Source organism: Cucurbita pepo, chromosome LG17 (genome assembly GCF_002806865.2).
Source record: "Cucurbita pepo subsp. pepo cultivar mu-cu-16 chromosome LG17, ASM280686v2, whole genome shotgun sequence".
Taxonomy (NCBI): Eukaryota; Viridiplantae; Streptophyta; class Magnoliopsida; order Cucurbitales; family Cucurbitaceae; genus Cucurbita; species Cucurbita pepo.
In genome coordinates, this window is record NC_036654.1 from 7,287,538 (window position 1) to 7,311,858 (window position 24,321).

Consider the following 24,321-nt stretch of genomic DNA (forward strand, 5'->3'; position numbering starts at 1 on the left):
TATTGTATTCTTTCGGCTTTTCTTTTTGGGCTTACCCTTTAGAGTCTAGTGTCTCATAATCCACCCCCATTGGGGCCTGGCGTCCTCGTCTTTGTTGGCATTTGTTTCCCTCTTTAATTAATGTGAAATCTCAGTCCCCTTCCCTCTTTAATCAATGTGGTCTCAGTCCCCTTTGAGATCTAATGTTCTCACTGACACTCATTTCCCTCTTAGTCAATGTGAGATCTTACAATCCTTCTCTCCTCGAGACCTAGCTAAATTGCACTTGTTCCCCTCTCTAGACGATTTGGGATCTCACAGTCCACCCTCTTAGAGTCCATCGTCTTCATCACTTGTTCCCCTCTCTAGACGATTTGGGATCTCACAGTCCACCCTCTTAGAGTCCATCGTCTTCATTGGCACTCGTTCCCCTTTAGAAGAATTGGAATTTCACAATCCACCCCTTGAGGGCTCACCATCCTCGCTGTCACTTGTTCCACTCCTGTTGTTGTGGTATCTCATAATTCACCTCCATTCGAGGCCCATTGTCCTCTCTTTTCTCAAATTAATGTGGAATCTCACAATCCACCCTGTTTGAGGCCAAAGGTCTTTGTTGTTACTTGTTCACTTCTCCCGTCGACATGGGATCTCAGGAACGAAATATTCTTTACATGTGTAAAAACTTTTTCATAGTAAACATGTTTTGAAACATCTCCCTAAGAGAAGTTTATTCATACAAGTTTATTCTATATTCGCAAAAATGTTAAAGTTAGACGAAAAAAGAGGCTAACTCTGCAAGTCCTGGTATCTATGCCAAATATCCGTACATTTTTTAAAGAAGAAAAATTCAAAGCAATTACGAGTGTCGTAGATACAACATAAACCACATCACGTCTCTGATATCTATCCATACATATATTTAAAAAATTCTTTACCCAAACAAGGAAAAGAAACTAGAAGGGAGAAAAAGAACCAACTCCTAAAAAAGAGGCGAAGTAGAGGTCTAACGTCCCCAGGCTGAGATGTGACATGCTTGGACTTCTCAAAAAGTTCTTTAAAATGTCCACAAATCAGCCCAACAGGATCACCAATCGATGAAAGCTAATAGATGAGCCACCAAGTAGTACGAGCAACGATTATCATCTACTATTCCTACATAAAATTAACTGTATATTAGAACAGCTTAGCTATATAAATAGACATGTGCTTGCGATAACAAGCTTTACCAGGAATGAGAGAAAACAACCGCACGAGGGGCGTGTATTGAGTTTACATATGAGCTTTAAAAAAAATAAAAAAAAATAAAACAGCACAAAGGCATCACTCATTTAGCATAAAAGTAGTGGTACCTGCTCCATAGGTGTAGATTCATCATTCGATTGTTCTTTTGCATCCTTGGATACATTTTCTTCATCTCCACCATCAGACATTGTCTTATCGTCTGTATCTTTTGTGGTATTTGTCACAGTATTATCTTCCAAAAGATTCAAATCTGCAGGTAGCTGACCTGACTTTAGTGCCTGGCAACAAAGAACAATTCTTGAACGTTATGATTCTCATACTAACATTTAAATAGAGATCTTTTTTTTTTTCCTTTTTCTTCTTTTACAATAGAAAACCAAGCACACCTGTTCCAATCTTGCAACCTCTTCAAGAGTTTGGGAATTAACAATGGCCGCCTGTAACATAGAGAGTTAATTGATCGCACAACATAATTGGAAACATAAGGTGGTCAATAAAAATAAGCCCGCCAACAAAAATACCCATAATTAATAACAAAGTCGGGTCCTACCCAATTTATAAAAGACCCCCTAAAAATTGATTATTCGATTTAATTTCTTTAATTTTAACTGATCACTTTTGATTAAAAATAAGAATCAAGAATAATTGATTTATAATTAGAATAATTAGATTCTAGAAAATAAATAAAATTCTAAATTATATCCTACAAATTTTATTTCTACATTTGGAACATAATTGTCCTATTTCTAGGCATCACATACTAAAAGATATCTCTGGATAAAGTTAAAGGATAGTTCCTCCCATCTATGACTGCCTTGAAGAAAAATTGACCACCTTCCACCTCCAAGTTATAAAGTTTAGCTTCAAAAGGGTGTGAGAACGAGGATGAGAAGGAATCGAGAGAAAATGATTTACACAAGAAAGAGACAAACTCAAGATAAAAAACACAAGACTCTCCAACCTAGAATAGAAAGAGCTCCTTAGACCAGAGGGAGAAGGGAGGATGAAGATCCATCGATAACCACCTTGTCATACTTTTTTTGTGAGGAAATGATAATCAATAGTAAAAGTTTTGGAACTTGCCCTCTTCCCAGAAAAGAAAAGTAGCAGGCCCTAAAAATCTCTACAAAGTTAAACAGTAAGAAAACAGAAGATCTTAACAACTTGCAAACATATGTTTCAGTGAAAGAGATCTTAAACTTTAGATAGTATAAAATGTACACACCTTAATAGCTATAATTTGCTCCGGTGTTGGTGCAGACATGGTTGAAGTTTGTTTCTCCTCCACAGGTTTGGATGCATTCTCTACCTCACCTGGAACAAAAGTCTTCACAGATTCCTTTTTTGCCTCTTCTTCAACTTCTTTTGATGAAAATAAATTCCTAGCCTCCAATCTCTCCTGCCATTGCCGTTAAGAAATGAAGAGATGTAGGGGGCAGGAGATATCTATTAATGTATCGTACATGAATGTAGGTGGTTTCTTTATTTCTTTATCTTTTTTTATCGCAAGAAATCTAAGAATTTACAAACATATGTTAAGATTTTATAATAGAGAACCATTGGCTAAAATTTTAAAAATAACTTCTTAAACCAAAATAAAATTATTATCGAATGAAGTTTAAGAATTTACAAACATATGTTAAGATACAGCCATTTTATCAATAATAAGATTTGAATGCAGGAATAAGTTACCTTGTTTCTGACTTTCTTGAAATCAAGCACCCGGAGTGACCTTAACTTGTGAATGACATACAATCTATAGTTTGGCTTCTTCGTAATATTGTTGTCTAACAAACTAAGAAACTGAAGTTTTGGAAGGGATGCCAACGGGTCAATCTCTACCAAGTTCACAAGTCTGTTGTTCGTAAGAACCAACGTGTGTAATTTTGGTAAGAACTCTGGCAAGAATGAAGAAATAAACTTTTTTAAAACACTTACTTCCAAAAACAAGATTGCTAAAGCATAATGGAAAGCTCACCTCCAATATTTGGATTAATACGAGTGATTCTATTATTATTGATCAGCAATGTGCCCAATCGATTAAGATATGGCATATTTTCCAGCTTTACAATCTCATTATCAGACAAATCAATGGCATCAAATTGGTCCTGAAATTTATGGTCAAGGAAATCTAACATTATATGGTTACAAATAAAAGAAAACCAAGAGTAGACATCACTTTCTTTCACTTTTGGCAGAGCCAGATAAGTTAACAAACTTTTTATCCTCGTACAACCAGCAAAAGGAATGGGAAACTTAGGGTTTAGATGAGAAAGCACTTTCAAGTTAAGAATATTAATGAAATTTAGCCCACTGTGTGAGGGTGCCACCTTCTTGATATATTCTGTCCAATTTAACAGATGGGGGCATTGTTTTGTCAAAAAGAAAATGAAACTTCGGTCCACCTTTTAATATTATGGTCTTTTTACTTCTACTTTAAGGCACTCTAATTCTCAAGCAACTTAGTGGTGTGCTGGTGCACCCCTCCCCCACCCCCGCGCGCACACATACACTCACCACAAGGTTGGAGGCCTCGGTGCAAATATATTTTATGAGTTCTTTTAACAGGAAACCCTTCTAGAGACTTTTGGTGGCAGCACTTTATTTTCTTTGCTTTTTTCNGGCTCTTGGAAAGGAAGAATAAGGTGAACAAACACAAGTCCAACTCAATATTGCAAGAGACTTTGGACTAAATCTTTCAAATAAAGGATTAAGGAACATCATTTCTATTCAATTGAAAACAAAGTACTCAAGGGTAGTGAGAAATCAACCCTGGAAGCTTAAGACATAAGAATGAGAATGTTATTTACAAAACTTAAATTAAGGTTGTCACTTAGTCAAGTGGAAGTGGGCTGCACTTCCAGAGTCCCTATTTCTTTAGGTGGATTGAACATGGGATACCTGAGACACAATGAAGAAGCCTTACTGATAAGGTGGCTATGGAGATACTTTCATGAGGAGGCTTTCGGTGAAAAGTTTTATACAGTAAATATGGTTCTTATCCAATCAGGTGATCATGGAGTTGACTTTTAGCCATGGAGGTGACTTTTAGCCATGGAGTTTCCGAAACTACAGGCTCGTTGCAAACTTGTATTTTCAATTAAGTTTACATGAGAGACATACTTAAAAAATATATATATATATATATAAAAGAGGTCATTTTATTGACGATTGAAATTTACAAAAGGGATGTAATATCCCTGGTGTATAAAAGACCTTCCCAATTTACAATGAGGGAGGTATAACTATAGGAAGTAAAAATATTAGACAGTTAACACCAAGATATAGCTTGGTAAACAATATTGTCGAAAAGTTTTGTACAAGTCCATGTCTTTTCTGTGAATATTCTCTGGTTTCTTTCTTTCCACATATTTCTAAAGAAAGTCGGGATGAGGCTTTTCCATAGTAGGACTTTTGTATTCTAGAAAGGGTGGTACGTTAAGGTCATGTCCAATAGATCTTTTACCTCCCTAGGAAATGTGAGATGTCATCTGAATATATTGAGAATCGTTGTCCAGAAATTTTGAGCATATGTGCATTGCATAAATAAGTGGTTCACTTTTTTTCTTGCATAATGGACACCAATTTGGAGAAAGAATAATGTAAGACATTCTTTTTTTTGAAGATTTTCACTTGTGATAATGGCTTTATGTGCTATTTCCCCAAGGAAGAACTTCACCTTTTTAGGATGATGTCCTTTCCATACTGTCATTGAGCGTGGGATTTATCACTTCTACTTTTTTCTCCATGTCGATCATCAAAGATTTTGTAGAGAAGACCCCGTCAACACGGGAGAGCCAAGTCAATGAGTCTGCTGCGTTTGACAATACCACAGGGGCGAGGGCAAGGCTTAATTCGGCCCATTCTGTTGCTTCATTATCCTTTAAATTCCTACCAAACTTAAGGTCCCAGAATTTGTTGACAACATTCTACGTTTCTTTGATTGTGGCTTTTTTGCTATGAGAGAGCCTATACAAAGGTGGATACCTCAAGGCTAGTGTGGTGTTTTCAATCCATGGGTCGGTCCAAAATGATGTGTTTCCTCCATCACCCACTCTATGGCAAGTTCGGTTGGTGATGAGGTTTTGATGTTTCTTTAGGTACTTCCCAGGCTCTTTTGTAGAAGAGAGGGGGGGGGGGGGGGGNGGGGGGTTGATGTAGGAGTATATTTGGCCTTTATAAGATTTCTCCACAATGCCTAATCTTCGTGATGATATCCCCATATCCATTTGGCAAGGTGTGGGTTATCTTTCCACAAGTAGTTTCTGAATAGTTTTTCTATATCAGTGGCCACTTTTTGTTGACAACCTTCTTTCTATTTTTTCAATAATAATCTTCCAGAAGAAAAAAGATCTGCGGTTTCCTTTTAGAGGTGGTCCTAGGTACATATTCGATCATTCTCCTTGTTTACAACCACATATGCTAGTAAATTATTCAATAATCTTCGTGCTAATATTGATGCCTAAGATCTTTGTTTCTTGAAGATTGATAGTCCAAAGAATCTTTCAAAGGTTTTTACCATCTCGACTATGTTTTTTTATGGAAGAGGCATCTGCCAAATCAGAAAAGAGGATTGTGTCGTCCACGAACTGAAGGTGGTTGATGCTTAAGCCTTCATACCAATTTGAAAACCTTTTATCTGCCCTTCGCATTCTGCTTTTGTCAGTCGGCCGTCCATTACCATGATGAAAAGAAGAGGGGACAGTGGATCTCCTTGTCGGAGACCACGAGTGGCATAAATCTTCCCTCTCGAACTTCCATTGATGATGGTGGAGAAGTTTGTGGATGAGATGCATCCTATTATCCACCTTCACCATTTTGAGCCAAAGCCTTTTGCCACAAGAATGCTTTCGAGGAAAGTCCAATCAACCTTGTCAAAGGCCTTTTCCATGTCAAGTTTGATGGCTACACGTTTTTGTTTCTTTCTTTTCCATTCATCTATGAGTTTGTTTTCCATGAGGGATACATCGAGAATTTGTCGCCCCTCAAAAAAATTTGATTGTTGCTCGGTTTTTGTGAAGGGGAGAACCTTTTTAAGATATAATGATAATATCCTTACTATGATTTAATATAGTCCAGTCGTGAAAATTATAAGACGAAAGTTTGCAACAATGTGGGCATCCAGTTTCTTTGAGATCATAAATATGTATGTTTCATTTAGGTTTCCAATGATAACTCCGTTTCGGAAAAAAAATCTTGGAATACTCTCAAGATATCAGCTCTCATCAAGTTCCAGCATTTGCGAAAAAATTTTGAGATAAAAGCACCCGGTCCTGGAGTTTTGTCAAGCCCAGATGCTAAATCGCCTTCCCCACCTCTTCTTCGGTGAAAACGACCTCGAGGGAGGCAGCTTGCTGATGATCAATATGACTCCAGTCAAGATCATGGGAAAATTTGCAGAGGGCATTGTCTTTTGTATATAAGGCCATGTAAAAGGACACAAATTCTTAGACAGTTTATTCTTTGTTTATGAAACTTCCATGATGGTACTCTTTCTAAATTTTGGTTATCAAAAGAGGCCACTTCTGTTTCTTTTCAAAATAATTCTGTCCCAAACACCCAAGGAGCTCTCATCAAGAATCTTTCCGAGAGTGTCAATGGGATGTAAGCTTGAGGAGAAGATTGTTTGCTAGAAAATTAAAGAGTGAATCTTTTTTTCTTTTAAGATCACTCTAGTAAAGCCAAGCATTGATAAGGTAGATTGGTTTGGAAACTCGATTCAAATGGCCTTTCTACTCATATGTTGGTTAACCTCAAACTAAACTCTAATTAGTCCAAGTTGTGTTCTACTTTCGTGGAACTCATTTGGGTAGGTAAGTGATGTAGATAATCCTATGATAAATCTGTAGGTAGCCGTTGGAGTGGTTTGTTAAGTTTGTTAGTTTCGGTTAAGAGTTATGCTAGTATAAATACTACTCTTGCATATAATGGGGAAATTCAATAAGAGTTACTCCTATTTGGTTTACACCCGTAAATTCCCTAAACAGGTCCGAGTTTATTTTATACATAAATACATACATACATATATATATATATATATACTCTATAAAGAATTGAACATTCATTAAGAGAAATTGAAGGAATATATAAGCATTCAAAAACTGAACTTACAAAAGGAAACCGCACTAAAGAAATAGGCTTCAATCAAGTAAAACAAGACATAAAGAATAAGTATAAAACAGTCTCATCACGGAAGTTCAAAGAGAAACATAGAACCTAACAAGAAACCACACTTCACTAGAATCTCTCTCAACCACTCTAAAGTATGACTTTAAGGAAGATGTAACAAAAATGTTGTTCAAATTACCATAAGATAAATTCAAGTTGCAATTAACCATTAGAGAAGAACCAAGCTTCATTTATTCTTGGATGGTTGCAAAATTTGAGTGGATGATAATTTAGAGTTGTGGTATTCCATTAATATATTTTAAGGCTTTTTATTTACTTTAAGGTTACATTTACACAATGGCTAATTATGATCATAAAGTATAAAAAGCCATTTACCCTTGAAATGTCTCATAGAAGGTCAAGGCTTTTTTTTAATACTATATAAAGCCATGTATGTTGTCTACGTAAAGTAGACTTAAAAAATTTAGTAAAAAGAGCATTTATGCCTTCTTTTAGTCGAGAGCTTTTTTCTTTTTTCTTTTTNACTAGATCAATCTTACTTGTGGAGTGATCAAATCTCAAACAAGTATTCTATCCTTTAGACATTCGATCAACAAGGTAATCTGAACCTTACTTTCCCTTGGAATGATTCTCTATTACTTCGAGACTCTCAGATATATTTAGATCTAAAGGTCTTATTCTTAAAAAGGTTGTTAGATCAAATTTCCAAGAGTTGCAATCATTTGGAATGAAAACAAATTGATTTGAAGGTTTTAGCATTTGTGAACTAGCGGTTTCATATCCAAAGCATTTATTCAACTAGCTAGGGTTACCATATCAACAAGTCTCGCAACATAGCACAAACCCTTGCCTACAACAATGCATCTCCTTCTCCCAAGACAACCGATGGGAAAGGAACTGTTCAATCATCTCCCTAAGACATTTGTTTTTACAAGACTGAAAACCAAACACTTCAAAATAGAGGTTCCAAACAACCTGAGCAAAGTTGCAACTTTAAAAAATATGGTTAAGGACTTGTTACTCAAGATAGAATGCAAAGGAGTCCAGTGCTTTCTACATCGCATCAAATCTCAAATCTATCACTTATGCAGAAAGGATGTGAAAACTATGAACCACCTCTTCATTCAAGCTTGGTTCTCTCTAAAGAAACCTTGACCCCAACCTTTGCTTAAAAACGAAACCGAAGACGAGTTTTCAGAAGTACTTCCAGGTCAGCGGTTCTATGACAAGGCCATAACTCCATAGAAAAATGATATTCGGGCTCAGATTCTGATAGTTGTGGTTAAAAAGAACAATAGGACACTCGGTAAGATAAATTTAAATTAGTTAATGAATTTTAGCATCATATGGCTGAAAATTGGAGTCTTTTGTAAAATGAAACTGCATTGAACCTTCAAAATAGTACAAGTGATCGTAGCAAAACAAGAAAATGAAAACTCACACCGAAGGGTTTTCACCAGCATGTAAGGAAGGCGACGTACCAGAAAAACAATTAACCCCATAAAATAGCGGGTAGGAATTTAATTTGAAGTTTAGACTACAACAAAACTAACCCGAGAGGAGAAATAGTATGATGAAGTTAGGTACGATCATAGCAGGGTAAAAACACTCCGGAATCGAACTTGACAGATCTTGGTGTTGCACAGATTTAAAACAAGAGAAATAAAGCGGTAGAAATCACTCACCTCGGTGGCACCTAGGTTTTCTATAACTGCTATCTTGTTTCCTGGAGACGAGAAGAAAGGAGTTAAGAAATGCGTGGCCGAGATAGGGAAAGAAGTAAGAGTTGAGAAAAGACAGCCAACCTCGAAGGTCCAGTTCTCGCTCCTTAATGGCATTGAAGAAATGAGGGCTTTTCCAGATTAAATCGACTGTGAGTCTCACCATGTTCTTCTGAGTTTAGTTCACTGGACGACGACGATGACGACAACGACGACGGGGGTTTAGGGCTTTAGGGCGAGTGTAAGTGAAGGGAACGCGTCGGCGACAAGCGACATCAAAGGCAGCGCAGCGTGGATCGAAAGAAGACTCAACGTTCAAATTTCAGACCGAGCCAGCGCCTTTATGGATTTCCAGACGGCCCAAAATAATTCACATTTGGGCTTCTCACTTCGGCGAATTTTGGCCATAATATTTTCAATTAAAATTATTATTTTTATTTTTCAGTTTTTTCCAATTTTGTTTTGATTTTCTCATTATACAATCCTTTGCCCAGTTTACCAATTTTTGTGTTACTCTCCCATTTATTTATTTATTTATTTTAGTATATTTAATTTTCTTCCATTACTATTATTACGATTTTTTTAACTTTAATAATTCTAAATCATTTCATTTTATGAGCCTTCATACTTATTTCTTTACCATGATAATTTGTTCCTTTATTATAATAGTTTTGTCTATCTTTCTTTTTCGTATATACTTAAATTTTGTGGTAATTTTGTTGACAAATGTATCCTTTACTATTATAATTATTTTATGTACAAGACTTGTGAATAATATGATGTCCGAGTAGAAAATGAGTACATAAATTAATTGAAATTGTATTTGAATGAGATGAATCTTGAGAATATATAAATACGTTTAAAATAAGTTCAATTCGGTTACTTTACTATTTCTAAAATCACTGCGAACATTTTTTAATTAAGGTTTCAGTTATAAAATCAACCACAATTTCAAGATTGATCTTGCTTAACTTACCTTTACAATTAAGGTTATTTTGAAAAACAAATGGAAAATCGAGATGCCGACATTCGAGGAGGACTCAAACCCTCACATTCTTTAACACGTGATAAGCCTGAGATTATGATGGTCGGCTAGGCGTCTATATCAAGTGTCTAGCCTAGTTTATATGCACTTAATTCATTCTTTCCAACCTTTTTATTATTTTTGTAGGAGACAACATGAGTATTAAATTGTTGGTTAGTAAGCAGCTTTTGAGTATTGTGAACTTGAAATGGTGCTAAATGAAGATAGTGGTGTTAAAAAAGAAGACAGTGATACACTACACTTGGTACCATCCAGCTTTTTATTGACCAAAACATAGTTAACACACAAAAACCAGAGAATCAAAGTGGAGTTGGTCGAAACCAAAAGAAAGCATTTTTCATCCCATGTCAGACTAATCTAAGCCTTGGCTTTGAAGCTGATATGAAGCCCATCTCCAAATTTCAGAATAGGACTTCGAGAAATGTCTCCTCCCTTCACCTTTCTCCAACTGCACCCAACAAACCCGACTCGCCTCAGAATAGAGCACCAAAGTATTTCGAATTTGTATCTAGTGGTTAATAATTCGAGCCGTAAAATATACCTATACTTAGTGAGCAGAGTGTGGAGGAAGATGGCCATGAAAACCCTGCTGTAATCTGCCCCAGCGCATTGCCGAGATCCTCCTCCAAACGGCTGCAAGTTCTTCGAAATAGAGTGTTGGTCTAGGTCCTGCAACAATATTAAAACCCAATCACCTGCATATCATCCCTTCCTACCTATAACCTGTCCTATAATACTCTATAATATACCTTCCACCGCCATGGGTTGAAGTCCAATGGATCCTTGTGGGTGCCAGGGTTCAAGTGGAGAGCTGAGTTTGCAACCATAAGCGTCCACCCCGCTGGAATTGTATATCCTACACCGCATTTCCACCACCATTTCAATTCATCACTCATCTAAAAAGACTCTCATTATTAACACAATTATAAATGACCAGCTTCTTACCTTTGATGTTCAGGTCTTTTATTGTTCGCCGCAGTAGAAATGGCAGTGCGTTTGACAATCTCAGAGTTTCATATATAACCTACATGCACAACCCTACATCTTTAGGAACCCAAATAAAGTAGTGTTTATAAACTTAATTTTCCAACCGTAACTTCCTACTTGAAGCGTAAATGTCATTGACTTATACTCCTCCCAAGTTATGGGAGATTCTGGATCCTTCCTCTGTTTAAGAAACGCTTCATGCTCGGCCTGCCCATCAGTTAAATTGTGTTAAATAAGGATCAAACAATCCACAATTATGCTGGCAGAGTGTTGTAACAGAAGCGGAAGCAATATCGATCACACTCACACACCCACCAACAAAAATTAAACAAAGAGACACACTCCACCGATGGATTAATTACTTACAGTCAACTCCCGCACCACGGATGGATTCTCTGCAAGTAGCTTGAGCATCAAGGTGAGCGATCCCGACACCGACCCACTAGCGAATAAAATTCCGAACAGTAAATTCACAACGAATTCCTCAGATAGAAATTGTTCGCTGCCAATGTCGCGCAGGGCCTGATCAAGAAAATCCCCTCGAGCATTAGCAGCAGCAGCTTGACGCCTCTCCTTGACAAGATCCTTGAACATGTTGACCAGCTTCTTTTGCGCCTTGAGACATTTGTTGTACTTCGTTCCTGGCAAGTTCAACGGGACCGCCATAAACCCATCTGCTAATGTGATTAAGCTCTCGCTGATACTCTCGCTCGACTTCTCTGGGTCATATCCGAACATCACATCCGCGTTGAAATCGTATAGCATCTGGTTGGTTGTCGGGGTCAGTACGTGATGTGGAAGACACCATTTTAGCAATTAAGATGCGAAACTTACAGCAAGAGTCCCGTGCTGCATTTCAACAGACGGACGGCTGGACCACTGGACGAGAACCTTGTCGACGCATCGCTGGATATCAGCAAGCAGCTTCGTCTTGAGACTTTCGGAGCCGAAGTGGTTCAAAGTGATACCTCTGAGGTACTTATGAATCACGCCGCCCGCGGTTGTCCTAGTGTCACCGTCTTGCTTGAGCACCTTGGAAATGGAGTCCAAATACCAGAGCTCCACCGTCTTCCCTTCTTGAGCGTAAATGAAACTGTTGATTTCAGGGTCAGCCGTAACCACAATGGATCGACCCACCAGACTGGTCCGAAATATGGGTCCATATCTGTAATAATTCAAATTCGTGATTAATCAAACATCTTATTACAATAATAGTATAACCCAATACAAATCTCCTCCGCCCACCGCCTTACTTTTGCACTCTCTTCTTGATAAAGGGAGGAAGGTCCAGAGTGTTGCCGGAAGCTATAAGCTGAATGGTCTCTCCGATGAGAGGGAAGCCCATGGAGCCCGGAGGAAGGACTCCATTACATTTGGGATTTCTCCACCTGTAAACCAAGTGCGTCAAAAGTATTACCACCACTGCTCCGATGGCTAATCCCGGCGACCACATTGATAATTGGAGCTCCATTTACAGCTTCTTGGGTAATCACAGAAGCTCCAGAACTTGTGCAATGCTTTTAACAACAAATAATGCTATAGGACCGTCGGAGCATGCCCACGTGAAACATGTCAAGTAAGTTGCTTTTCGAACTTTGTTTAAAATAAGAAAATTGCATCTAACTACGATGGACAAAATCATTGTCCAAGGTTTGCCTCTAGGCGCCCGCATCGTGATTCACGTTTTCTACTACATTACAGGTCAACAGCAATAGATTTATGTTATCAGCTAAATGGTTAGAAGAGATTTAGGAGATGATCGGATATACATCTCCATTATTACGAGGCCTTTTGGGGAAATCCAAAGCAAAGCCACCAGAGTTTATGTTTTTCTAGATATTCCTCAATGTCCGGGCTATTCACCGAACGTGAAAAGCAGATGAATAATCATCAACTTTCGGAAGAAATCGAAGAATTTCTCGAAAATCCTACAAGATCCATTCGTTCTTTTTTTCTCTAACAGATAGTCAGAACTTCATACGGGTTCGAATCCTATTGAGAGATTCACTAAAGATGCTCAAAGTGGACAATATCATACCATTGTAGAGAACCATGATTCCTAATGTTATGATCGATACTAGTTGTTAGGAACGCTCAATAACACACACTCAATCCAGATAGAACACAAAGAACGAGAGAGAAAAAATTCAAAGAAGAATATTAACTAAAAGTTTTATTGATGGTGCAACAAAAGAGATAATACAGAGAATGAAGAAAGTGTTTGTACAAACACTACCTAATAGGTATATATGGTTTTAATTTACTAAAATACAGTCTCTAAAGATTTAAACTATAATCTAACAAATATATCTCATTTATCTATAGCCCCAAGTAGTTGGGCGTGCATCACGTGTTGATGAAAATTTGATGAGGTGATGGATCCATAATGAGCCAAATCCAGTCATCAAGGAAAAAGATTTTGGGTGGTGACCCACGTGATACATGCCAAAACTTTGGGTTTAATATGAACAACTCTGAGATGCGAAGTTAATCAGATAGTGCAGCTAGGAGAGATGGCAATGAGCGTGAAGATCATTAGCGAGGAAAAGATCAAACCTTCCTCTCCAACGCCGGAAACCCAAAAACATCTGAAATTCTCCTTCTTAGATCAGCTAGCTCTGCCTGTTTATGTACCCGTCCTTCTTTTCTACGCTCCAGGCGGCGATGACAATCAAACATCCAAGTCCCACCGCCTGAAAGCTTCCTTATCCAAGGCATTAGCCCAATACTATCCATTCGCTGGCCGAGTTCAAGACAATAATGTTTCAATCCATTGCAACGACGAGGGAGCCATCTATGTGGAAGCCCAAGTCAACTGCCGTCTCTCCAACGTCCTCAATCAACTCAACGTCGACTCACTCAACCAATTCCTCCCTTTCTCCATCGCATCCTCCGACTCTGCCAAAGGCTGCATTCTGCTTGTCCAAACCACGTCGTTCCAATGCGGTGGCATCACAATTGGCTTACTCATGTCCCACAAAATCACCGACGCCTCATCGATTAGCTCCTTCATCAACACCTGGACTGCCATTGCGGTGGCAGGGGATGATTCCAACGCAACAATTTCTCAACTCCCACTTCCGGAATTCGTCAGCGATTCTGTTTTGCAACCGCCCCAGGATTTCCAAGTTGCAACGCCCACGTCAGACACAGGAATCCACGCGAAAGGCGTGACGAAGAGGTTAGTTTTCGAGGGATCCAAAATAACAGCGCTCAAGGCAAAGGCAGCCAGTGCCAGAGTGGAGCAACCCACACGTGTGGAAGCTGTAGCTGGACTGATATGGAAATGCGCCATAGCTGCATCCAAATCAACTTCCGGGGTTTCAAAGGCGTGTGTGCTGGGCCAAGCCGTGAATCTCCGGAAAAGATTGGAGCCCAATTTGTCGGACACGTCGATCGGGAATCTGTTGGGGTTCATCACGCCGGAAACGAAAGCAGGGGCGGCGGAGGAGATAGAGTTGCAGGAGGTGGTCGGTTTGTTAAGGGAAGGGATTGCGGAGTTTAAGAAGAGTGGGTATAAGAAATACCAAGACACGGAGGCTTATCTGGAGTTCTTTAAAACGATGACCGACCCAGACGGTCCGTACAGCAGCGACAAGAATTTCTACTTGTGTAGCAGCTGGAGCAGATTTGGATTTTACGAAACTGATTTTGGGTGGGGATGTCCCGTTTGGTTCATCGGCGGACTTTCCATGTTCTCCAATTTTTTCTTGCTGATGGATACAAGAGATGGGCGGGGAATTGAAGCGTTGGTGACTCTGAGTGAAGAAGACATGGCTGTGTTCCAACGCGATGAAGATCTGCTCGCGTTTGCGTCGTTCAATCCCGACGTCATTCAAGTCGCGGACTCGAAGGGATCGAGCACACTGTGTGAAGGCAAAAGTACATCGGAAGTCGCCGTCGGCTCCGATGTACAAGTCCTCAGCGTTTGAATTTTTGAAATCGTATTATTCCAGCTTGTTTTGTTGGTTGTCGTTACTCCGCCGCCAAATTAATTTCAACATTAAGAATGTTTTGCTTTTATTTATGTTGAACTCTAATTTATCTTTAACAAACGTAATTAAAAACAGTTACCCAAACGTCTAAAGGCATAACCAAGAAACATTTTGAAATTATAAAGTTAAAAATGAAGTAATAAGAAAAAATAGACAATTTCAATGGTGGACTTAAACTATTACAAATGTTATTAGAGCTAAGTTTCATACCGTATGCGAGTGAGTATGTTGGACTCTCGAAGGGGTGGGTTGTGAGATCTTACATCGGTGGCAGAGAGGAACGAATCATTTTTTTTATAAAAGGCGTGGAAATCTCTCCTCATAGGAACCAACCATTGTGAGGTTGACCTTGATATGTAATAGATCAAAATAGACTCTCTTTTAGCTATGTGTTTAGGTTGTTACAGATATTATCATTTTTTAGCTTAGCCTTCCATTTTCAAAAGGTCTCGTACTAAAAGAAATATGTATTAATGATTTTTCTTTTAGTTAACTAATATAAGACTCCAACCATTTTAACTCATTCTTGATTGAGATCAGCCAATATCAAAGTTCGATTCAAAGAAATAGAATTCTCTATTAGTAATGACAAAATAAGAATTTAATAGGGAGAAGAACGTTATCCTAGCGTATTCAAAATGCTTACATAACCAATATTATTAAAAGTCTCAAACTTTTTTATAGTTCGGTTCACGGTTAAGTAAGCTAAAGGATTTAAGATAGGACAGGTGAGAACGTAAATGAGACCTTATGGTAGGTTATTTGGTACGAGTTAAACATCCTTCCTTTTCACTTAAAGTTTCCCAAAAAGTAAAAACTTTATTATTTGCATTAAAGGCATAAATTTTTAAGGATTTTTATTTCATAATAGTTCCCAAAAAATTCGTAGTGAACCCATGATTTTACACATTTTCTTCTTATTTATGTTGACGTTTTGATCTACTAAACTGTTGAAGACTATTGGGAGGAGTTCAACATTAGCTAATTACGAAGACGCTCATAGGTATTGGTATGAGATTTTTCAAAAAAACAAAATCATTAGAACTTATATTGAAAAACGGGTGAAAGAGAAGTAGAAAAACGTGGATCACGAGAAGCCGATGAATTTTAATAATTTTAATATACATAAATGATTGGTATTGTCAATACAAATGTGGAATATTTCATCAGCATGTGAGGTGGTGGTGGTGGTGCTGCTGCTATCCTCCAAAATTGAGCGTGTTTGTTTCCGCCACACGTGATGCACGCCAAGCCACTCCCTATTGGGGCGAGTCCATCAACTCGGGCGAAGCGGATCTTCGTGTCAAGCTGCAACTCGCATTGATGTCAAGTTAGACGTCGGGGCCAATTCTAGGGTTTTAGTACTCTTATCTTTTACTATGATTGTATTCACCCCACGTGATACACGCCAATCCATTTCAGATCCCAAATTACCATTAATTTACTACTTCAAACTTGGTTAGTTAGTTATATATATATATATATATATCTATATATATGTTGAAACAAGGCTGGCTTGGTATCACCCGAATCCCACAAGAATGGAAGACACCACATTCCTGTATTCAGTTCTGGGCATTGCTCTCCTGGTTGCCATAAGCTATGCTTTGAAACCAAAGTCCCGCAAAAATCTCCCTCCAACGCCACCCTCTATCCCAATTATAGGCCATCTCCATCTCCTCAAGCCCCCAGTTCACAGAAGCTTATTAACTCTCTCACAGAAGTATGGCCCAGTGCTTTCCCTTCGTTTCGGCTCTCGTTTAGTCGTTGTTGTCTCGTCCATTGACGCAGCCGAAGAATGCTTCACGAAAAACGATGTCGTTTTTGCTAACCGGCCAGACTTTGCTGTGAGTAAGTGCTTGAGTTACAACCACACCACCCTTGGAGCCGCTCCCTATGGTGACCACTGGCGAAAACTTCGCCGAGTGAGCGCTCTCGAAATACTCTCTGCCAATCGTCTCAACACGAATTCCGCCATTCGAAGAGATGAAGTGAGGAGATTGGTGAATAAACTATCTCAATCTTCGAGAGATGATTTTGCGAGAGTGGAGTTTAAATCCATGGTGAAAGAACTGACGCTGAATATAACGATGAGAATGGTGGCCGGGAAGCGATATTATGGGGAAGAAACAGATGAAAGCAGTGAAGCCATGACGTTTCGAGCTATTGTCGATGAGCTGTTCGAGTTCATGTTAGCGCAATATCCAGCAGACTTTTTGCCGATTTTGAAGTATATTGATTTCCAGGGCTTCATGAAGAGAGCCAAGAAGCTGATCAAAAGGGTGGATGCATTTTGGCAAGGAATCGTTGATGAACATCGAACCAATCAAATCCATAATCAAGAAATGGAGAATAGTATGGTTGCCCATTTCCTCAAGTTGCAGGAGTCGCAGCCTCAATATTACACTGATGACATTATCAAAGGCCTCATTTTGGTCCGTGCTCCCAAATATTTACTTACCGTTACAAGTTTAATCCACGAACTTTTATAATAATATCTTATCATACTTTTTATCTTTCACAGACAATGGTACTCGGTGGCTCAGACACCACTGCGGTGACAATAGAGTGGGCAATGTCAAATCTCCTAAACCATCCAACGGTACTAAAGAAGGCAAGAGCTGAACTAGAGACCCAACTCGGAGATCAATTACTTGAAGAATCCGAGGTTCCAAAGTTAAGCTACCTAAGATGCATAGTCCTCGAAACTCTTCGGTTGTACCCGGCTGGCCCACTCCTACTGCCACATAAGTCTTCTGCTGACTGTACATTATCAGGATACGACGTGCCACGTGACACGATCTTATTGGTGAACGCGTGGGCCATCCACAGGGATCCAACATTGTGGGAAGATCCAACAAGCTTTAGACCTGAGAGGTTTGAGGGTGGGGATGGCGAGGCCAATAGTAAGTTGATGATTGCATTTGGTTTGGGAAGGAGAGCTTGTCCAGGCTCTGGAATGGCACATCGCGTGCTGGGATTGACTTTAGGACTGCTGATTCAATGTTTTGATTGGAAGAGCATTGATGGGAAGGACGTCGATATGACAGAAGGAAAAGGTGTTAGCATGCCTAAAGCTGAACCACTTGAAGCACTTTGTAAGCCACGACCAATCGCTAGCAAGCTGCTGCTTTGAATCCATTTTGGAAAACATTAAAAGGGTATGCAATAAATTTACAGTGTTTAAGAAGAACCTTGCGCGTATGTATGCTCGATTGCTCCAAATCCAAGTGTTGACGTAATTAAATTTATCATAACCCAACAGCTTTCATGTCATCTAGAAACGTACCACGGAATGCATTCTATCTTATATTCTAACAAGTACCCTCTAATGAAACTGCAAACATTCATACTCTTTCAGCATTCCTCATTATCAGTGAACTAGCGGTACCTAGTTATATAGTTTCATCAGAGGCTACCTTGGCTCTGGCGGGGCTAACTCATGAGAGATTGGCGATGGCTCTGTTGGAGTGGGAGTGGGTGGTTGAACCAACTTCCTGTCCGTGACCATTGAGAAACGATTGGACCCTCCCAAACTGTCTATAGACCTCATGTATTCTGAAGCGTTGTTCTCTATGATTAAAGCGTCCTCTAGCTCACGCACGATGTCAGCCATGCACGGTCGATAGGCCGAGGATGGCTCAATACATGCCAATGCCACCTCCACAACTCTCCACATTGCCTCTGTATGGTACCCTCCTTTGATGGAAGGATCCACAATCTCGTCGACCTTCGACTCTCTCAGATTAGTTTTGGCCTGCATTTCCAAATCCATTTCTGACTTTACAAGAAATCTGAGGTTTAAATTGAAGGCTACTGCCCACAAGGCCCATTAGATATTAAAATGAAGTTGAGATATGATGGAATTGGATCATACCCATTCAACCAAGCTCCATTCATTGCGTGGTTTATGAATGTTCAGTGGCTCCCGACCGCATATGATTTCAAGGAGAACCACACCAAAGCTGAACACATCGCTTTTAGCAGACAAATGATGTGTCGTATAGTACCTAAACAACAAATATGAATCACAAACTTTTATACGTAAATGCAAGCCAGAAACACAAACTAATGAACCATTTTTCAGGATCTAAATGCTTACTCAGGATCTAAATATCCAGCAGTTCCTCTGACCTCCAGAGAGGCACCACTGTCACCCTCTTGAGGTGCATATTTCGAGAACCCAAAATCTGCAACCTTGGCAGACATACTATGATCTAAGAGTATATTGCTTGATTTTACATCTCTATGTATAACACATCGCTCGGCAAACGTGTGAAGATATGTCAAACCTGAAAAGGACAAAATATAGGATCCCATGAAATCCCCTAAACGTCCATATCAAACTGCTAAACGAAAGGTCTCAACTCAAAAGCTCTCTCGTTTGGGGGAAGTGTTTCAACTACACCAAAATCCTCGATGAAAGATGAAAATAATTTAGAATCTATGAGAAGGCAACTATAATAGCCTGGGGCCACTGCTAGCAAATATTATCCGTTTTAACCCGTTATGTATCGTTGTGATGACGGTTTTAAAACACGTCTGCTAGGGAGAAGTTTCCACACCCTTATAAGGAATGTTTCGTTTCCCTCTCCAACCAATGTGGGATCTCACAATCCACTTCCCTTGGGGACCTAGTGTCCTCATTGGCATACCACCTGGTGTCTAGCTCTGATACCATTTGTAACAGTCCAAGCCACTGCTAACAGATATTGTTCACTGTAACAGCCAAAGCCCACCGCTAGCAGATATTATCCGCTTTAGTCCGTTATGTATCGCCGTCAACCTCATGGTTTTAAAATGCATCTACTAGGGAGAGGTTTTCACACCCTTATAAGGAATGCTTCGTTCCCCTCTCCAACCAAGATGAGATCTCACATAAACTAAGAAGTACATTCTCTCTGCTCTACGCAACTTCAACTAACCCCATTTACCCCTTTACCCTGTATCATATAAGTTTGAACTATTGGAGGCCTGACACAAAATTAGAATGAATGTTCATATCAAAGTCCACTCCAAACTGCTTTCTCATTAAATAAAGGTAGTAGTTTAATGAATCAGAAACAAAATGAGTATGTTCTAATATAACTTGCCTCTGGCAGCACCAAGTGCAATTGAAAGTCTTGTGGACCAGTCCAGTGTCTTCCTCTTTGCTAGTTCGCCTGTTAGATCGAAACTTCCGGTTTTAAAATATCATACAAGAATAAGGATAAGGTGGAAATGGTTTAACATGTCGGTTACCATAAAGACGATCTTGTAGTGATCCATTCGACATAAAAGGGTAAACAAGAATTTGTTGGTCGTTTTCACAACAATAGCCAAGAAGAGGTACCAGGTTTTCATGCCTAATAGTTGAAAGCAGGTTTAGCTGTAATTCAGAAATGACCAAATTCAGAAGAATACATCTAGAACATATAGTAATACTTCTTTTATAGACATAAACTGATTAAACTGTATCCAATAACTTGATGTTTTCTATGAGAAAATACATAATATATGTTAATACGAACCTCATTTTCAAATTCCCGCGTTCCCTGGGTCGATGTGGAAGAACGGACCTTGACAGCCACTTCCTCACCATCAGACAAAGTGCCACGATAAACAGAACCAAACCCTCCTTCACCAATTAAAGTTTTGTATTGTTGGGTAGCAGCTTCAATATACTCGAGAGTAAATGATTGAATGCATATTGATTTTATAGAGGTGTCGTCTATGCTGGGTAGAGAAATGATTATATCTACATTTCAACCAACTATCACTTAGTATTTCACAAATCCAATACACTTGTGAATAAAAACAATGGTAATTCATGGTAGAAACTCCACTTAATCAGATCATAATTAATTTTTCGCTACGGGAATCTTAACATACGAGAGTCGTCAGTAAGTATCTCACCATTCAACATAAGTTCTCTTTTCATATCATATCTTCCCCTAAATACAGATTTCTGTCTGCAACAGCACACATAAATGACACCAATAATAATGGTAAATAGAACTGATCCACTCACAACCGTCCCTACGACAATTCCTCGTCTCAGAAATGTTGGTGCTGTATTATCACACGTTCCATAGCTGAAATGAAGTAGAATCTTTAGTGTTGGTTGATTTATCTCGCACATATTTCAATTCATAAATGGTTCTGATCTATAAGATTGTGGATAAAAGGACTCTTACTCTGTAGTAAGTCTTGACATGTTGAAGTTGGGTGGAAGCTCCTTGCCAAAGGAAGGATTGCACCCAAAGTTTCTGCACATACAAACCAGAACACCGTTAAAGGAACCCGAACTATAACAACTATTCATGATTTAGTTCATAACAACTGAGTGTTCATATCTTCAAATAACTTACAATGATTTTAATTGTGGCAAGAAAGCAAGAGATTCAGGGAGCCCTCCACTAAAATCATTGTGCCTCAGATCCCTGGATATAATAATTGACAGATATCGAAAATTAGAGTTTCTCGTAGCTATCGACGCGTACTTTGATATTTTAACTTGTAAATCGTCACTAGAATTTAGGGAGAGAATAATCGGAAAATCGTGTATTGTGTATAGATTGTGATACACAACTCATTCAACAAAGTTATCTGCTAATTTATTTGTTCATGAATCTATATTGAGGGAGTAAAATGGCAGTTCAAAGAAACATCAGCTTATTACACTGATATCAGCACTGAAGAAGCGGGAAAAGATGGGATGCTTCCAGTGAAGCCATTGTTGCTGAGGTTCCTACAAAAAGAATCATTGTTTAGTCGCCCAAATATTAATGACAGAAAAGGCAGCACATGGTGAGTGAACCTACAGGGTTTGTAAATGGACCAACTTAGGTAAACTGCCAGGAAACAATCCTTTGAATTTACGTGAAGAGAGGTCCCTGCAAAGTTGCACAAACCAACAGAATAAAGGCAAGGAGAAAGTATTAACAAGTATATTATATGAGCTAAAACATTTGTAATTCTAATCATTCAACATGTATGGTAAGAGATTCTGAGTTCAAATCCTGTCACTATAAAAGAATTCTACATGTTTTATCCAATTCTAGGTGAATTAACAACATAATTGAAATGAGCACAAGACAACTACTAACAGTTTGGTGATAACAGAGGATCCATTGATGGTATCACAAGCCAGACCGTCCCAGGGAATCGAAAGGCAAGGATCCCCTGACCAGCTGCCCAACACTCCATTTTCTTGGTTAGCAACTAACAGTTCATCCCTCACCTTCAAAATTACTTCCACTGGAAAGCAGGAAATGGATGAAGTGAGAAAGATTGGCCAATTAGTAATGAAATTCTAGGCTGAATAAACCCTAATCTTACCATCCTTCTCGTCGGACTCCAGACTCCATGAACGCACTTGCAAGATCTCATAAGCACTGCAAATGGGTCCTAACTCAGACCCGACGGAGGCCTTAACCAACGTCAAATTAAGTGACCCATTACCCAAAACATCATAAACTTCCCACTCGTAGTTGAACCCATGAGCTAGAATATCGTAATCGGTTGCTTTCTTTTCATTGTTTATGTAAATGTCGAACAATCTCTGCCCAGGTTTAACACTCTGGTTGAGCTCAACAAAGTGAAAGAAGATACGATACTGGTAAGTAGCTGAATCGAGGCCATCGTGGAGGAAAACCAGCTGGTCGGAATGTGTAAGACCAGTTCGGAGGACTTTCAAAGGAACACCATGCGTGGCATTGTGGTCGGACTTGGATGAAATATTGATATTGGGCTCTGTCAAGACCCGAGCTTCGTTCTGGAAATATGGCGATGCTTTCCAAATCCTATCGCTCGAGTCATCTCTGTACCTGTAATTTGCATCACCTCTTCAACAATAAATTTTACTTCTTATATATCCCTCAATTCAAGAAAAAAAAAAAAAAAAAAAAAAAATAAATATTTTTAAATATTTATTATACATAGAATTTAAAAATATGAAAGAACCTGATATCCAATGGTGTGGATACCCCAACATTAACTCTGGCAATCAATTTGAGAATGTGAGAAGGAAAGGGGTTGAGATATCTAAAATCATGAAGCCTTCGAAGCTCAAGAAAGGATATAAAAGGCTGTCCCTTATCCTTGTCCAAGCAAAACTCTTCATAGCTCCTTTTAGCTCTGAAGCTTCCTTCAACCACCGAGTCCTGGAACGACCCCACCAAACCCAGAAGGGTACTCCCAATATAAACACGAAAGGATGAGCCCCCGGCAGCCGCAAGAAACGTGCCCCTTATCACATATTCCTGCCCTTCCACAGTGCTTAAATGGTAGCAAGCTCTCTTCCCCATGTCCATGCCAAAGATTCGAGCTTTCCCATTGCTGCTTATGTTTTTGCAGCTTGATGAACTTCCCAACCACTGGGAATCTTGTGCCCAATCAATGCTTGTGTTTGTGTCCTTGAAGTTTGAATCTGCACAGCATGCTAGGCTCACAAAACCTGCATCATCATTGCTTAGACTCAACACGAGAAAACGAACACAATTTTCAAAAATTACGAAACGGGTTATCTCGAATCGGACATAAATCGTTAGCTATGAACTAATTCGATCTTGGGTTCAAATAAGTATATATGGATCTGGATGTGCATCAAGTCAACAGCTAAACTCATTTGAATATCATCTCTTTATGGGTTTATGCATCCAACAAATCAAACTAAAACCCATGAATCTCCCAAAAATCAGCATCATGAATTGAAAAGGTAAGCTAATTACAAGAAATTAGGCTAACTTATGTAATGTATAAGCTTAAAAAAGAATTCATAACATGACTAATTAAATTAGTTCCAATTAACCAAATACACTAACCCTCTTGTGCCGTAGTTGGGTGCACGAATATGAGGATAATCAGCCAATTATAAAGTCCTCCCTTCATCGTCTCTTCCTCAACCAACCTCTCTCCATTTGATTAACAAAATTTGTAACTGCCTCGAATACTTATCGACCGTGTTTGATCGACTCGAGCGACTCGAAAATCTCTCCGAACCAGCTGGGAGCCTGATCTTCAAGGGTTTTGAGACAGAATTACAGTGAAAAGAGGATCAGAAGTTGGAAAACATGTTGAGAGAGAATTGAAAATATGGGTTTGAGGTCAAATTGTATAAATACAAGGAGAATAAGGGAGCTGCATCGATCCTACAGCTTTGATTGGAATAAGAACAAAGACTATAATCAATTTTTTAGTGGTAATTATTTGTATGATTAGTATTATTAATTTGGGTTGGTGA

The 24,321-nt window shown here is 39.0% G+C and overlaps 5 protein-coding genes across 5 annotated transcripts; 2 read left to right on the forward strand and 3 right to left on the reverse strand.

Moving 5' to 3' along the window:
• Nucleotides 1-760: 760 nt before the first annotated feature.
• Nucleotides 761-9,406, reverse strand: LOC111778573 (U2 small nuclear ribonucleoprotein A'). The gene is made up of 8 exons (XM_023658484.1): nucleotides 9,156-9,406; nucleotides 9,036-9,076; nucleotides 3,200-3,329; nucleotides 2,914-3,119; nucleotides 2,447-2,620; nucleotides 1,608-1,658; nucleotides 1,329-1,499; nucleotides 761-1,131 (listed from the first exon to the last, which is right to left on the reverse strand). The coding sequence occupies exons 1-8, from the start codon at nucleotides 9,235-9,237 to the stop codon at nucleotides 1,126-1,128; spliced, it is 861 nt and encodes a 286-aa protein (XP_023514252.1). The 5' UTR covers nucleotides 9,238-9,406; the 3' UTR covers nucleotides 761-1,125.
• A 922-nt stretch (nucleotides 9,407-10,328) lies between these two features.
• Nucleotides 10,329-12,605, reverse strand: LOC111779168 (cytochrome P450 87A3-like). Its single transcript, XM_023659246.1, has 8 exons — nucleotides 12,357-12,605; nucleotides 11,938-12,268; nucleotides 11,470-11,868; nucleotides 11,221-11,310; nucleotides 11,062-11,140; nucleotides 10,866-10,972; nucleotides 10,658-10,785; nucleotides 10,329-10,564 (listed from the first exon to the last, which is right to left on the reverse strand). Exons 1-8 carry the CDS (start codon nucleotides 12,572-12,574, stop codon nucleotides 10,474-10,476), a joined length of 1,443 nt encoding a protein of 480 aa, XP_023515014.1. The 5' UTR covers nucleotides 12,575-12,605; the 3' UTR covers nucleotides 10,329-10,473.
• A 949-nt stretch (nucleotides 12,606-13,554) lies between these two features.
• LOC111779058 (BAHD acyltransferase BIA1-like) lies at nucleotides 13,555-15,099 on the forward strand. The gene has a single exon (XM_023659114.1). It carries the CDS (start codon nucleotides 13,617-13,619, stop codon nucleotides 15,033-15,035), a length of 1,419 nt encoding a protein of 472 aa, XP_023514882.1. The 5' UTR covers nucleotides 13,555-13,616; the 3' UTR covers nucleotides 15,036-15,099.
• A 1,540-nt stretch (nucleotides 15,100-16,639) lies between these two features.
• LOC111778408 (isoflavone 2'-hydroxylase-like) lies at nucleotides 16,640-18,417 on the forward strand. Its single transcript, XM_023658204.1, has 2 exons — nucleotides 16,640-17,533; nucleotides 17,623-18,417. The coding sequence occupies exons 1-2, from the start codon at nucleotides 16,640-16,642 to the stop codon at nucleotides 18,232-18,234; spliced, it is 1,506 nt and encodes a 501-aa protein (XP_023513972.1). The 3' UTR covers nucleotides 18,235-18,417.
• Nucleotides 18,332-24,247, reverse strand: LOC111778407 (nodulation receptor kinase-like). The gene is made up of 15 exons (XM_023658203.1): nucleotides 23,903-24,247; nucleotides 23,043-23,535; nucleotides 22,419-22,906; nucleotides 22,187-22,337; nucleotides 21,902-21,973; nucleotides 21,760-21,828; nucleotides 21,449-21,520; nucleotides 21,275-21,346; nucleotides 20,994-21,172; nucleotides 20,609-20,835; nucleotides 20,340-20,466; nucleotides 20,192-20,260; nucleotides 19,201-19,390; nucleotides 18,976-19,108; nucleotides 18,332-18,855 (listed from the first exon to the last, which is right to left on the reverse strand). The coding sequence occupies exons 1-15, from the start codon at nucleotides 23,967-23,969 to the stop codon at nucleotides 18,514-18,516; spliced, it is 2,751 nt and encodes a 916-aa protein (XP_023513971.1). The 5' UTR covers nucleotides 23,970-24,247; the 3' UTR covers nucleotides 18,332-18,513.
• Nucleotides 24,248-24,321: the final 74 nt, after the last annotated feature.

Bases quoted from the DNA above. Each gene is read 5' to 3' on its own strand.
- LOC111778573 (XM_023658484.1), bottom strand. From the start codon at position 9,237: ATGGTGAGACTCACAGTCGATTTAATCTGGAAAAGCCCTCATTTCTTC. The intron at 3,330-9,035 runs GTGAGTGATTTC...CATAAATTTCAG, and splicing joins AAAACCTAGGTGCCACCGAG to GACCAATTTGATGCCATTGA. The intron at 2,621-2,913 runs GTAACTTATTCC...CGGCAATGGCAG, and splicing joins TCAAGAAAGTCAGAAACAAG to GAGAGATTGGAGGCTAGGAA.
- LOC111778407 (XM_023658203.1), bottom strand. From the start codon at position 23,969: ATGAAGGGAGGACTTTATAATTGGCTGATTATCCTCATATTCGTGCAC. The intron at 19,109-19,200 runs GTAAGCATTTAG...TTTGTTGTTTAG, and splicing joins GCTGGATATTTAGATCCTGA to GTACTATACGACACATCATT. The intron at 18,856-18,975 runs GTATGATCCAAT...TTGGAAATGCAG, and splicing joins AATGGAGCTTGGTTGAATGG to GCCAAAACTAATCTGAGAGA.
- LOC111779168 (XM_023659246.1), bottom strand. From the start codon at position 12,574: ATGGAGCTCCAATTATCAATGTGGTCGCCGGGATTAGCCATCGGAGCA. The intron at 10,786-10,865 runs GTATATTATAGA...ATATTGTTGCAG, and splicing joins TCAACCCATGGCGGTGGAAG to GACCTAGACCAACACTCTAT. The intron at 10,565-10,657 runs GTATATTTTACG...TGTTGGGTGCAG, and splicing joins ACTCTGCTCACTAAGTATAG to TTGGAGAAAGGTGAAGGGAG.
- LOC111779058 (XM_023659114.1), top strand. From the start codon at position 13,617: ATGGCAATGAGCGTGAAGATCATTAGCGAGGAAAAGATCAAACCTTCC.
- LOC111778408 (XM_023658204.1), top strand. From the start codon at position 16,640: ATGGAAGACACCACATTCCTGTATTCAGTTCTGGGCATTGCTCTCCTG. The intron at 17,534-17,622 runs GTCCGTGCTCCC...TATCTTTCACAG, and splicing joins TTATCAAAGGCCTCATTTTG to ACAATGGTACTCGGTGGCTC.